The 15,792-nt window shown below is 40.7% G+C and overlaps 1 protein-coding gene across 2 annotated transcripts in view; it reads left to right on the forward strand.

Moving 5' to 3' along the window:
• The window catches only part of LOC133534961 (voltage-dependent calcium channel subunit alpha-2/delta-2-like), a 107,216-nt gene that overhangs the window by 21,351 nt on the left and 70,073 nt on the right, over window positions 1-15,792 (forward strand). For both annotated transcript variants that reach the window (XM_061874327.1, XM_061874326.1), the window contains exon 2: window positions 6,588-6,669. In XM_061874327.1, the coding sequence (XP_061730311.1) occupies window positions 6,588-6,669 (82 nt within the window). The remainder of the gene's footprint in view (window positions 1-6,587; window positions 6,670-15,792) is intronic.

Here is a 15,792-nt window from a genome sequence, read left to right on the forward strand (position 1 = left end):
TATATATATATATATATATATATATATATATATATATATATATATATATGTGTGTGTGTGTGTAGATATATATATATATATATATTATCTATATATATGTATGTGTGTGTGTGTGTATATATATATATATATATATATATATATATATATATATATATATATATATATATATATATATATAAGGGTTGTCCCGATCCGATATTTGGATTGGATCAGCCGCCGATATTTGCCAAAAAATGCGTATCAGCAAGGCATGGGAAAATGCCGATCCAGATCCAGTTTAAAAAAAATCCCGGTCCATGTTTTCCAACGCACCGATTTAAATAATACATTCCACTCTTCTGCTGCTCCCTCTACTCCGTTCCGCATTTTCCAGCACACCTTCAAAACATCCACAAGTCTGTGTTGTAACCGTTCAGATGGCCATGTGAATTAAAAGTTACGGTAAAAATGTCAGCTGTGTGGGATTATATTACCCTACAAAACGAAAAAGATGAAGAGGTGGAGTGCAAAACATGCCACAATAAAGTAAAGCGTGGTGGTAAAGTTGTAAGAAATTTTAATTACTCTTGAGAGTGAGAGGCTTTTTAGCACTCATCATAGATGAACACAGGAGCAGGCTGACACCTGAGCATCTTGAAGCGCTCGTCTTTGTTAGAAAGAATCTCCCCATTATGCTTGGACTTCAATTGTTTGATCCCCCTGACTAGGGCAAACAATTGAAGGGAGTGTGTAGATATATATATATATATATATATATATATATATTTTATTTTTTTTTAAAGTTTACACTTGTTCAAGAGCAAGTATTGATGCTGAGTTATAGACATATTATCCCACTCAGGTTTTTTGTGTGTTTTGCTTTTTTAAATAAGGTTTACAGCATTATTTGCACTTTATACTGTTCACTTTTTTACCGTTTAATGATGCCATTTCTGTTTGTCATGTATAATTTTTGATATTTTGTGTTTATCCTTGAATACCAACTATTGTGTATTATTCAAACTCACCTAATTCAGCTGGCTAGTTGTTATCAAGCGTAGTAAAACCCTTTTCAACATGAATCTGACAACTAAGTAGGTTAAATACTTTAAAGTTTAATACATGCTCGGATAGGCCAGTATCGGCCAGTATCGGTAGCGTATCGGAAGTGCAAAAACAATATCAGTATCGGATCGGAAGTGCAAAAACCTGGATCGGGATGTATATTTGTGTGTATATGTATGTATATATATGTATACATACATATATATGATTATATATATTTATGTTGGGACTTGGTCAAGGTGTTGATCCCAGATGCAGAGACGGTAGGCAGGATGGAATAAAAAAAACAAAAAACAATGAGTCTTTATCCATCCATTTCCTACCGCTTATTCTCTTTGGGGTCGCGGAGTGCGCTGGTGCCTCTCTCAATAGGGCGGAAGGCGGTGTACACCCTGGACAAGTCGCCACCTCATCAAGTCCAAAAGGGCAAATAAAAAGTGATGGGGCAGAAACACACACTATATAAACTAGTCAATAATCTGGAACCTCCAAGGTCGGCAAGGGGGAAGGGCCAGGGCACAATGAGCAAGGAAAAAACCCCACCAAAGATATCCACTCCACTTCAGGGTGGATAGAAAACACACACGGAGGTTAGGCGAAATAATAACAAGGGCGCGTGAGACCTCTGGGAACATGCTTTGTTTTGCTGTACCAGAATATGATGAAGTGTATGTATCACTTGGCTTCACTGTAACCACGCTGAAAGACGGGTAAAGATTAATGTTATTAAGTTCACAATTTTATGCAGAGGTATAGTTAAATTTAATTTTATGGAAAAATTTGACTATTTATAGTTACGGTGGAGAGTGGGGGGAGTGGGTGCAAAATTTTTTCTCCTCCCTAGGGGTGCGTAACAGAAAATATTTGAGAAGCACTGCACTAGTGGTACACGTACCACAGTTTAGAGCAGTGTTATAATAAAAGTTTTAATCAATCAATCAATCAATCAATCAATTGGCACTTGCTAGGTGCTAGCTATTAGGATTGATTTGAGCTAAATTGTGTATGTTAGCGTGACATGATGGCAACTTAGGATATAACCGCACTTTTAGTCGGTAGCACTATATTGCTAGGTGTTAGCATGTATAGTTTATAGTAAACACTTTAACAACCATCTGTTGACGCAAGAAATTTTATCACAATATATCCACATTGGTGGCTAGCATGCTAGCTAGGAATGGTTCATGAAAAAAATTACGACGTTTTTTGTTCGTTTTACTAATCGGTTTGGATTCTGTAAGGCCATATGATTTCTCCGTTCACAGAATGGCAGAAGGAATTACAAAATTGACCAATAAGAACAGAATCTACTATTGAACGCAGAACGTCACGAAAATTGACAAAATGTGACTGTTGTCATTGTGAGAAGACTCGAGATTTATTTATTATTCTAAATAACTTCCACGTGTAATGTGAATGGATTTTTTACCAGTTATATGACTACTTGATGACCAAAAGCCAAATGAAAGCACAGAAAAACATTACGCTTATGCTAATGCTAATGCTAGTTGTATAACCCGCAACAACCAATATCAAGGATTGTAAAATCTTTAACATTTTCTTTGCTAAGGTAGTTATAACTTAACAGCTTCTAATACTTTAAAAAATACTAACTGATCCATCCCTGTGTGTGCTTTCTTTTTTTGGGGGGGAACAATGAAAAACCTTGCTAGAATGGCGTATAGGGTCAAAACATTCCATTGTGTTGAATGCCAATGGTAAATGATGCTATAATTATTTTCGAATTAAAACATCCATCCATCCATTTTCTACCGTTTGTCAGCTGCATTCGGGCGGAAGGCGGCGTACACCCTGGACAAGTCGCCAACGAACCAAATAACCTCACTATTATTAATATTATCATCATTATAGTCCTTCAAAATCTTTATTGACTGTATTTGCTTTAATATGTTATTAAACTTAACAATCATGTACACAGAATAAACCACGTAATTGACCTTATTACATCCGCTTTAGTTTATTATACAAAACAATTGTGTCCCCTGCGGCTTCGCTCGCTTACATGCCTGCAAATGTGCTGTGAAATTCCATTAGAGCTGACTTTATGCATATTTTATTTTATTTGCCTGGAGCAAATCTCACATAAGGGAATTGTGTAAATGTATTTTATACTTGCATAAATGTAAAGAGAAGGTCAATCCTACATCCTCACGTCGCACTTTGTTCGGATTCTGTTGTCACAAGTTGTCTTAGTTGCTATGGACGTCTATGAGATGGGGCATGAAGTGGAAATCCTAATAATAGTAATGGCCCAAATGATTTGAAACAAGCCTTTAATGTTTCCGCTTTTTATCTCTATATCCTTTCTAAAAATAATCAAACAAGCAATGGAGGAACATTGACTGACCTATTTTGTTCTGCTGAATGAAACATATTTTTACGACTGAAGTCTTTTACTTATTTATGCAACATTGCTTGCTTTTAATTCAACGACTCTTTCTGCCTCATCAGTGTTGACATTCAAAAATCAAAAACATATTTTGGATACAGTGTCTAATTTTAGAGCCGCTCATTTGTTAAATAATGCAAAATATAAACGTTTTATTTTGAGAGAACGCTTAGACAGTGGACCATCTTCACATACTGTATCTCACTGAACACTAGTGTGGTCCCATCCATTTTCTACCGCTTATTCCCTTTCGGGGTCGCGGGGTCTCAGCTACAATCGGGCGGAAGGCGGGGTACACCCTGGACAAGTCGCCACCTCATCGCAGGGCCAACACAGATAGACAGACAACATTCACACTCACATACACACACTAAGGCCAATTTAGTGTTGCCAATCAACTTATCCCCAGGTGCATGTCTTTGGAAGTGGGAGGAAGCCGGTGTACCCGGAGGGAACCCACGCATTCACGGGGAGAACATGCAAACTCCACACAGAAAGATCCCGAGCCTGGATTTGAACCCAGGACTGCAGGACCTTCGTATTGTGAGGCAGACGCACTAACCCCTCTGCCACCGTGAAGCCCTAGTGTGGTCCCGATACCGATATTTTGATAACGATACTAAAAGGTATTTAGACAATTTTCAATACTTTTCAAATTAAAGGGGACCACAAAATTTTTTGATTGTTTGATTTATTGTAACAGAAAATTTTATGATACATAAAACACACGTTTCTTACCAGCAGGCACAAGACATTAAACGTTAATTTGACCATTGATTCTTGGTTATTTTCCAACCAATATTCTATATCAAAAATACAAAGTGATGGCATGGCTCGGGGGGCAGCACGGTGCACCAGGGTGTTAGTGCATGTGTCTTACAATACGAAGGTCCTGAGTAGTCCTGAGTTTAATCCCGGGCTCGGGATCTTTCTGTGTGGAGTTTGCATGTTCTCCCCGTAACTGAGTGGGTTCCCTCCGGGTACTCCGGCTTCCTCCCACCGCCAAAAACATGCACCTGGGAATAGGTTGATTGGCAACACTAAATTGGCCCTAGTGTGTGAATGTGAGTGTGAATGTTGTCTATCTGTGTTGGCCCTGCGATGAGGTGGCGACTTGTCCAGGATGTACCCCGCCTTCCTCCCGAATGCAGCTGAGATAGGCTCTAGCACCCCCCGGGATCCCAAAAGGAACAAGCAGTAGAAAATGGATGGATGGATGGCGTGGCTCGGTTGGTAGAGCCGCGGTGCCAACAACCTGAGAGTTCCTGGATCAATCCCGCCATCCTAGTCACGTCTGTTCATTGTGTCCTTGAGCAAGATACTTCAGCCTTGCTCCTAATGGGTCGTGGAATGGGTGAATATGGAAGTAGTACCTTGAAGGTAGAAAACGCTATACAAGTATAACCCATTTACCATTAATTTAATGTTGAAACAACATGCTTTTTGACGTTTATTCAATGTTAGATTGTGACATTGATTTGACCATTGAAATGTGTTAATTTCCCAACTAATAAAATTAATCCAACGTTAGACATCAATGTTGTCTCAATTTACAAATACAACTATTTTTTAACGTTGTTTCAAGGTCAGGCAGCACAATGGGACAGGGTCACAATACAAAGGTCCTGAGTTTGATCCCCGGGCTCAGGGTCTTTCTGTGTGGAGTTTTCATGTCCTCCCCCATGACTCCATACACCTCCAAAGACATGCACCCGGTGGATAGGTTGATTTATTAGAAAACGGATGGATGGATGTTTAAAAGTGAGTTTTGAAGGTCATGTATGTACAATCAACATTGTATCAATGTCTTGTGGCCGCTGGATTATTGCACTCTAAGAACAATTTTAGGACACTGAAATGAAATGGCATTAAATAACACAGTGAACATACTTGACAACTTCTTTAGTAGTACAGTAAATCAGCGAGCAGGTAACTAAGGTTCCTAATTTGACTTATGGAGTCACATATTGTGTCATTTCCTTGTTTTGGCAAAATTATGAGGCACAAGCATTAGAAAAATGGATGAGTGGATTATTAATGTAGGTGTTGATTTACTGTAAATATCCGGTTATTTTCTGTTTTAACATGTTCTATCTTCACTTATTTTAAAATGTACCATATTTTCCGGACTGTAGAGCGCACCGGTATTTAAGCCGCACATAGGTGTGTATATTAATGCTACAGTACAAACCAATATTAAAAAGAGTAAAAGTTTAGCAATTAAAACAATAAAATACTAAGACTAAAACTATCGGTGAAACACAAAACATGCAAAATAGTGAGTTTTCTAACAGTGTGTATATTTATTTTAGTTATTTAAAAAATAACTTGGTCAAAATATTTTGGTGTGTCTTTAAAGTAATTTTTGTGCACATTCAACAATACAGCGATAACCGTGATATGAAATTGTCATATTGTTACATTCCTAATGTATCCAGCCATTTTCTACTATGTAATGTTTTTTATTCATTGTAATTGTGTAAAGCTGTTGCAAACAACGTGAATTAAAACCGCCAGTACAGTAACAGTTTAACAATTACAATGTAACAAAGGAAATACATACGAATAGAATGAGCTATTGTGTAGTACAATAAATAACAGCCAGCATGTATACAGTACAGTGAAACTGCTTGAAATGAGTTTCTGCTTGAATATTGTATTGACCGCCTCCTAAAATCATGAGAAATTCTCTGTTTCAGGGTCAAACAGTCCCTTTTATAAAACCATCTTAATTTTTTCAAGTATCTTTTGAACATTCCTACTTTAACATAACTGGGAGGTGAGTCTCTTCACATTCAGGCGAAACACAGCAGGGTGCGTGCCTCTTATCATTTTTCAATTATTGTTAACTTGGTCATATTGGTCACACACAACAGCCAGGAGAGAGATGTGTGCTTTTTTTTTTTACGTCACAGTTAGTTCCATTTTCTGTTCTATGGTCATCATCCCATTTTTTCCACCTTCCAAGTGTGGAAAATGGATGCAGATCAACAGCGTGCTAATCAGTCATCATATATTTAAATATTGTATATTGCAATTCAAGCTTACAAGTTGGTGCGTGATGATGCTGTGACACGCAAATGTACACACAGTCGAGGCTTTGCAGTGAGGTTGTGACGGTTGTCTGCAGGATAATGCACTGGGCGAGGCGCATCGAGCAGGAGATTGACAGAGTCTTTCAGCACATCAGTGGAGCTCAGCAGCTAAAAGGGGTGAGTGTCCTTCTTTCTCTATTTTCTTGTTAAGTGTTCAGCTCTTACTACTTTTAACGTGCACCAAGCAGTGTAAAAATAACAGGTGCATTATAATAAAACCTTTTTTGTCTTTTTTTCTCTTTGGATATTCTTAGCACGTGGATCAGGGGTGTCCCTATTTTTTTCACTGGGGGCTCCACACTGAAAAATTAAAGAATATGGGGACCATTTTGAAACTTTTTATTTCCAGAATCAGAACCAATATAATATAGAATGTAACACTTAGGACTCCCATCAATTTTGGTGAATGTTAAAGGTCCCGGGGACCAAAAGGGTCTCGGTCAATAAAAGTCAGATATTGATATTTATTTTACTTTCAACACATAAATATCTATAGATCAAGGGTGTAATAGAGATCATAAATAGAGCAATCACCCCATCCTTGGCCAAGTGGTTTCTTAAGAAACCCGATCCGTTTTCAGTCCTCTGCACATGCAAGAGGCTTTTAAATTAGGTGATGTATGCACTGATCTCTGCCGCACTACTCAGGTGTGTTTCAAGGGCGCAGGGGCCAGCTCTCCCTGTTGCCGACAACATGCTTGGAAATTAATAAGAAAGCCTCGAAACAGACAGACCACCCAAAGCCGACCTACGTAAAGACCACGACTATGACTTAGCGAAAATAAACTGGAAATCCTTCTAGTGAACCTCTGAGGATTAAGAACCGATATTGGGGACCTCTTCAACCTTTGCTCAGAGAAGAAGCCATCGATTGTTATCTTGGTAGAGACATTCTTGGACACCACCATTCCAGATTGGGCAGATGAGCTACGGATTCCTGGCTACTCACTCAGCTATCGCAGAGATCGGCAGTATACCAGTCTACTGTCGAGAAGGTGTATCCATCTACCGCAATCCATCTAAAGACCCTGAAGACTTCGAGTTAATGTGGTTCACTGTTGCTTTATGGAAGCAAGACCAGTGTTCAATCAAACTGAGAAATTAGCAAAGAGACAATACAACAGCAAGCTGAAAAACGGACAAAACACCCAGCTCAAACAAATGGCGGGGCATTGTGAATTCACTCTCTGGGAGAAGTGGCTCTACGGACATACCCGTCATCGAACATAGGGGTATCCCCCAAATCTCAGCAAGTGAAAAGGCCAACATCTTCTGCCAAACTTTTGCAAACAAGTGCACATTGCCTGGGGCATCAGCACAACCCCAGCTTCAGAGCCTTCCACCATCCTATTATCTTTGCGATGTCTACTTCAAACCCAAAGAGGTGAGGAACATCCCAGAGAACCTAGACCCAGGTAGGGCCTCATGCCGGATGAAATCCCAATGAGGGTCCTCATAGAGTGTGACGCAGAACTGGCCAGTCACCTAAGCCGTCTCTTTCAACTGCTTTTCTCTCGTTGCTTGTTTCCTGACTCTTTCAATTTTTATTCTGTGTATTTGTATTTGTGTTTGACTTTCTCTTCTACTGTTACCAAATAGCGTTATTTCAGTTTTACTGAGATTCAAAGATAGTTTGTTTTTGTCAAACCATCTTTTAAATTTGTTAATTTATTCTGTTATTATTTGTATTAGCTTCTGTGTGTTTTCTCCTGAACAAAATGCTGTTGTATGATCCGCAAATAATACTAACTTTAAATGTTTTTATTAACTTTACAATTGTCATTTATATAGAGATTGAACAGTTTTGGTCCTAGTATTGATCCCTGAGGTACACCACAGGATATATTTAGCGTTGTAAATGTGTGTTCGCCAAGCTTCATGTAAGGTTTCTTGTTCGTTAAATAACTTAAAATCTAATTTAAGACCAACTCTCTGATGCCATACCATTCTAGTTTTTTTATTAAAATATTGTGATGAATTGCGTCAAATGCTTTAGTTAGATCCATAAACACTGCTCCCGTCCCGCACATTTTTTACTATCTATTGCAGTGGTCATTTATTCTGTAACTTCAATTAAAGCCATCAAAGTTGAAACATTAGCTCTGTAGCCATATTGGTTCTCAGCGAGTATTCGATTTTTGTTTGTGAAACTCTCTAATCTGTTATTGAACGTTTTTTCAATGATTTTAGAAAATTGTGAAAGTAAATAAACAAGTCTATAATTTGTAAATTGGTGTTTGTCTCCAGTCTTATAAATTGGTACAACTTTAGCTATTTTCATTTTCTTTAGGAATTTACCTGTTTGAAATGATAGGTTGCTAATATACGTTAATGGTCCTGAGATCTCTTCTACCACATTTTTTTTTACATTTTCCATATCAATTCCAATTCAATCAGTTAAAGTCTTAGATTTGCATTTTTTCACGGTTTTAAATATTTCCTCCTGTGTCACATTATTGAGGAATATTGAGTTGGGATTTCTATCTATGGTATCATTGTAGTCCTCAATTGAAACTGAGTCAAGAGTCCTTTCCTCCAATTTTGGTCCAATATTTACAAAGTAATTATTGAAGCTTCAACTACTTCCTTACTGTTGTCATTATTTTTGCTTCCATCTGAGAAGTATTGGGGGTAATCCCTCTTAGTGCCATTTTTAATAATGCTATTGAGGATGCTCCATGTTGCTCTCATATTGTTTTGTTCCTGTCTAATAATTGACTGTAATATTTTGCTAGTGAAAGTAACCACGACCTTAGTCAAAATCTAAAATATTTCAATGACATACTATGCAGTTGGATGATTAATGGAATTAAAAGCACAGACTATGTCGCTTTTTAAGTTGATCTTCTATAAAACCAATCAGAAAAAGTAATCTTGAAGAGGAGTGCAGAATCCCTAATCCTGAATTGGTCCCATCAAGACTGAAAGAGGCAAAGTAGAGCAGAGATCACGTGAGCGGGGGCGAGTGAGGGAGGCGTAATCGGTGTGGAGGATGTGCGGTAGCGTGGGCACAAGTCCTCTCTGTTTGTGTCACAGCTGAGCAGATGGTCAGCCTGCAGCTTGCACTAATAATGCCTGCTCGTTCATTCAATGCACATCAACTCCTCTATGCTGAAACACCGTGAATGATGGGATTAAACAATAACTCATTCAATATGATATTGCTGTTCAACTTACAAATATATGTTATTCTTTTCAACCATGAGCGTAATTTTGGGGAGGAGTGCAGGGGGGGACATATCCCCTGAACTTTTTCCAAATGACAGTTTTTGTCCGGTTCAGTTTTTACCGTCCAAAAATAAAGTAACACCATTGAATGCAGACAAGTCAAACACTTGTGCCAGGTGGAATACTGCCACTCAGACTGAAGCTTGTCCCTTTGCACTGTCCACAAGATCATTGATTGGCTTCCTGGCACTGCCTTTTTGCCAACATGACAATGATTAACAGCATGCGGCAGCTGACCAATCAGCATTCAGATATTCGAGCAAGTAGCAATCCTTCACAGTAGAGAGATATTTGTGATAGAAATTATTTAAAAATGTTTGCCGTGTTGCTTACTGTACATTATATTGGACGTGGAAGAAAGCAGGTTACAGGAGTGGCTAGGCCATCGGGAGTTGTTTTTTTTACTCCCCCGACATGTGAGAGAAAATGTAAATTAATAAATGTCAGGATGCTTTATATGAAATTTAATGACTAACCTAAGTGCCTTACCAGATATATTACGGATTTATTTGTAATGGCAATGCATGGTAGTCATGCTGACCGTCTTGGTCTAGCAGTTAGAGTACTTGATCACAATCTTGAGAGTGGAAAATCACAGGTTCAAATCTTGCTCGATGAAATTTAGTAGCAGATAGCTCAAAGCCGTTTCCTTTGTTGTTAATTTTGTTATTTTGCACTAAAAGTAAATAATAATTTATCATGTATTTTTAATAATACAAAATATGCATCTAATTCCTCTCAACACTCTTATCAAGCCACGTCCCCTTTACTTAAGCCATTTGTGTCCCCCACACCTTTTTAATCTAAATTCCGTTCTTATTTTAAAATACTTAATTTCGGGTGCCACAATATCTTATCAGGCCTTGACGCTAGAATTGAGACAGAAGTGATTGTGGTAAGCCTTATGCCGTTTTGTTTGTGTATAGCTTTACTGCAAATGAGATGCGTAATTTGTGCATTTCCGTATTTCATCACAGTATATACACTAGATAGATAGATAGATAGATAGATGGATAGATAGATAGATAGATAGATAGATAGATAGATAGATAGATAGTACTTTATTGATTCCTTCAGGAAAATTAAAAAAAATCCAGAAGCAGTGTACAGAGTTGAGATCAATTAAACAGTAAAAAGTAAATAATGGGGTTATAAAACACTGTCCTCCTCCATAGATTGTACAGTATTGGCATCACAAGCACACCCCTTCACTGGTTTAGATCATATCTCTCCGACCGCTCTCAGTTTGTTTAACTCTGTTAATTTAAACCCCCCCACCCCGTCTCCCATTTCCTCTGGTGTCCCCCAGGGCTCTGTTCTCAGTCCCCTGCTTTTTATCATTTACATTCTTCCCCTTGGTAATATTTTCCATAAATTTAAAATACATTTTCACTGTTATGCGGATGACACCCAGCTCTATATCTTAAACAAACCAAATGCCTCTCTTCCTTCTTCCTCCCTTACAGACTGCCTCAGTGAACTCAAGCAGTGGTTCTCATCCAATTCCCTTCAACTTAATAGTAATAAAACTGAAATCCTACTTGTAGGTACAAAAACCATTCTCGCCAAAATCAAACGGCTTGTTCTTTACTCCCTACAATTCCTCTGTCTCCCCCTCCTCCCAAGTCAAAAGTCTGGGTGTCATCCTCGACAGCACACTCTCCTTTCAAGCCCACATAAACAACATTACCCGGTCTGCTTACTTTCATCTACGGAACATTAATTGTCTTCGCCCATCCCTTACCCCACATACTGCTGCCATATTAGTCCATAGCCTGGTCATCTCTCGCCTGGACTACTGCAACGCTCTCCTGTTTGGTCTTCCTCACAAGTCACTTCACAAACTTCAGCTTCTCCAGAACTCTGCAGCCCGGATAATCGCTAGAACCCCTTCAATCCAGCACATCACCCCTGTTTTGCAGCAACTCCACTGGCTACCAATCAAACATCGTATCCACTTTAAAATAATTCTCCTCACTTTCAAAGCCATCCATGGGGACGGTGTGGCGCAGTGGGAGAGTGGCCGTGCGCAACCCGGGGGTTCCTGGTTCAATCCCCACCTAGTACCAGCCTATTCACGTCCGTTGTGTCCTGAGCAAGACACTCCACCCTTGCTCCTGATGGGTGCTGGTTAGCGCCTTGCATGGCAGCTCCCTCCATCAGTGTGTGAATGGGTAAATGTGGAAGTAGTGTCAAAGCGCTTTGAGTACCTTAAGGTAGAAAAGTGCTATACAAGTACAACCAGATTATCATTTATTTATTCATAACTTTAACTTTAATGTGAACACAGAAAAACCTGGGAAGAGCAATTTTCTGCAGGTTTAGTCCCAGGAAGTTACGGCTGTACTCTAAAAGGTAAGTGTGGCTAAGGTGGTGTGTTATTACAGGTCTAGGTGGGGACAACTGCCTTGCATAATTTACAGACCACATTGGTCTAACTACGGTCCGTTTGAAAAATACAAAAAACTATCACACTGTTGAGGTCAGTTTTCCTGTCTTATCAACAGTTATTTGCTCTCTGCAGCACTCATTTTTAGTTTCTCTTCTCACTCCATGCAAAGAATCAATCGCAAAAAAAAACAGATGGCGCAACCAAACCTGATAAATGATCCATCTTGATTCATGAACTTCATTCTAAACATTTCTTCACAAAAAAAGAAATTAACATCAATATTAATGGAACATGTCCACAAAAAATCTAGCTGTCAACAGTGAATATTGCATTGTTGTATTTTTTTTTCACAGTTTATGAACTTACATTCATATTTTGTTGAAGTATTATTCAATAAATATATTTATAAAGGATTTTTGAATTGCTGCTATTTTTAGAATATTTAAAAAAAAATCTCACGGAGCCCTTGGCATAATTTCAAGTACCCCCAAGGGTCCGCGTACCCCCTTTTGAGAACAACTGCTGTAGGTTTTCAAAAAAGACCATTGAATTTGTAGCGATGCTGGTGTTTCAGTTGGTTGAAAAGGTTTTTATGTGTTGATGTGTAATGTTTTTTTTCTGGTCGTCAAATGTTTGCAATAAATTTGGCGTCTTTCTCTGAAACAGTGAAGAAGTTCCAAACGATCCATGCTATGTTTGTTTACAATAAGCTCAAGGGAAGTTTACAATAGGCGAGCTGGAGAAAAGTAGCGCTTGATTTGTACACTCTAAAGTTATCGGATTTATTGGCTTGACGTCATAAATTATCATTAGGGATGTTACGATATGAAAATTGCATTTCACGATTATTGTCACCAACGTTATCGCAGTTAATGTTATCACGGTATTGTTGAATGTGCTCAAAAAGTACTCATACACACTTATAACTGACTATGTTTTGTTTGAAAAATTAAATACAATAAATAAATAGCAACACAAGATTATTTTTTGGCAGACAATATCTTGTATAATGATATTGTTCTGGCTACTTAAGAGTCATGATATTTCTATTTGAGTGTTTAAATATGTCTATCTTCTTCAGTTTGAATTTTTAAAAGTTTTAGTGGTTTTATTGAGAAAGAGAAAAACTGTGGTTTATCATTATAACCTTTAATGTCACGTCCCCTATTCTTCACATGCTCAGTGGCCTTGTGGATAGAGTGTCCGCCCTGAGATCGGTAGGTCATGAGTTCAAACCCCGGCCGAGTAATATCAAACACTATAAAAATGGGACCCATTACCTCCATGCTTGGCACTCAGCAGCAAGGGTTGGAATTGTGGGTTAAATCACCAAAATGATTCCCGGGCGTGGCCACCGCTGCTACTCACTGCTCCTCTCACCTCCCAGGGGATGGGTCAAATGCAGAGGACACATTTCACCACACCCAGTGTGTGTGTGACAGTCATTGGTACTTTAACTTTAACTTAATATCATCCTGATAACCGTATGTCTCATATTTATCGTGCACCTGTGTTACCAACACAAAGGGTGTTTTTTCGCCCGGACGCGTGTCACCGGGGCCCCCGCTCTGGAGTCAGACTTGGAGTTGGGGCACGATGGCGAGCGCCTGGTGGCCGGGCCTGTCCCCATGGGGCCCAGATGGGAACAGCCCGAAGAGGCACTGTGGGTCACCCCTCCAATGGGCTCACCACTCATGGGAGGGGCCATAGAGGTCGGGTGTGTTGTGAGCTGGGCGGAAAAATCAAAGGCAGGGAACTTGGTGGTCCGATCTTCGGCTACATAAACTAGCTCTTGGGACGTGGAATGTCACCTCGCTGGGGGGGAAGTAACCTGAGCTAGTTTGCGAGGTGGAGAAGTTCCGGCTGGATATAGTCTGACTTACTTTGACGCACAGCAAGGGTTCTTGAACCAGTTCTCTCGAGAAGGGCTGGACTATCTTCCACACTGGTGTTGCACGCAGTGAGAGGCGACGTGCTGGGGTAGCAACTCTTGTTTCCCCCCTGGCTCAAACCCTGCACGTTTGAGTTTAACCCGCTGGACGAGAGGGTAGCTTCCTTCCGCCTTCGGGTGGGGGGGACGGGTCCTGACTATTGTTTGTGGTTAGGCACCAAACAGCGGTTCAGAGTACCCACCGTTTTTTGATACACTACAAGGGACTACTGGAAAGTGCTCCCCCGGGTGATTCCCTCGTCCTACTGGGGACAAGGGAACAGCGGAGGCAGCGGACAGGTACCGACAGGCCAAGCGGTGTGCGGCTTCAGCGGTCGCGGAGGCAAAAACTCGGACATGGAAGGAGTTCGGGGAAGCCATGGAAAACGACTTCTGGACGGCTTTGAAGCGATTCTGGACCACCATCCGCCACCTCAGGAAGGGGAAGCCCGACTGCGGATGTGGTGGATCGGTGGAGGCAATACTTTGTAGACCCTTTTCAATCCCACCAACACGTCTTCCTATGAAGGAGCAGTGCCTGGTGAATCTGTGATGGGCTCTCCTATTTCTGGGGCTGCGGTTGCTGAGGTAGTTAAAACGCTCCTCGTGGCAAGGCCCCGGGGGTGGAAGAGAGCTGCCCGGAGTTCCTTAAGGATCTGGATTCTGCAGCATCGCATGAACATCGGAGGCGGTACCTCTGGATTCTTTGACCGAGGTGGTGGTTCCTCTGTTTAATAAGTGGAATCGGAGGGTGTGTTCCAACTATTGTGGGATCACACTCCTCAGCCTTCCCGGTAAGGTCTATTCAGGTGAACTAGAGAGGAGTTTATGCCGGATAGTCGAACCTTGGATCCAGGAGGAACAGTGTGGTTTTCATCCTGGTTGAGGGACTGTGGACCAGCGCTATACTCTCGGCAGGGTCCTCGAGGGTGCATGGGAGTTTGCCCTACTAGTCTACATGTGCTTTGTGGACTTGGATAAGGCATTCGACCGTGTCCCTCAGGAAGTCCTGTGGGGAGTGCTCAGAGAGTATGGAGTATCGTACTGTCTGATTGTGGCGGTCCGCTCCCTGTACGATCAGTGTCAGAGCTTGGTCCGCATTGCTGGCAGTAAATTTGACACGTTTCCAATGTGAGGGTTGGACTCTGCCAAGGCTGCCCTTTGTCACCGATTCTGTTCATAACTTTTATGGACAGAATTTTTAGGCGCAGTCAAGGCGTTGAGGGGTTCTGGTTTGGTGGATGCAGGATTAGGTCTCTGCTTTTTTGCATATGACGTGGTCCTGATGGCTTCATCTGGCCAGGATCTTCAGCTCTCACTGGATCGGTTCCCAGCCGACTGTAAAGCGACTGGGATGAGACTCAGCACCTCCAAGTCCAAGTCCATGGTTCTCGCCCGGAAAAGGGTGGAGTGCCATCTCCGGGTTGGGCAGGAGACCCTGCCCCAAGTGGAGGAGTTCAAATTCCTCGGAGTCTTGTTCACGAATGAGGGAAGAGTGGACCGTGAGATCGACAGGCGGATTGGTGCGGCGTCTTCAGTATTGCGGACGCTTTATCGATCTGTTGTGGTGAAGAAGCAGCTGAGCCGTAAAGCAAAGCTCTCAATTTACCGGTCGATCTATGTTCCCATCCTCACCTATGGTCATGAGCTTTGGGTTATGACCGGAAGGACAAGGTCACGGGTACAAGCG

The sequence above is a fragment of the Nerophis ophidion genome, linkage group LG16 (genome assembly GCF_033978795.1).
Source record: "Nerophis ophidion isolate RoL-2023_Sa linkage group LG16, RoL_Noph_v1.0, whole genome shotgun sequence".
NCBI classification, from domain to species: domain Eukaryota; kingdom Metazoa; phylum Chordata; class Actinopteri; order Syngnathiformes; family Syngnathidae; genus Nerophis; species Nerophis ophidion.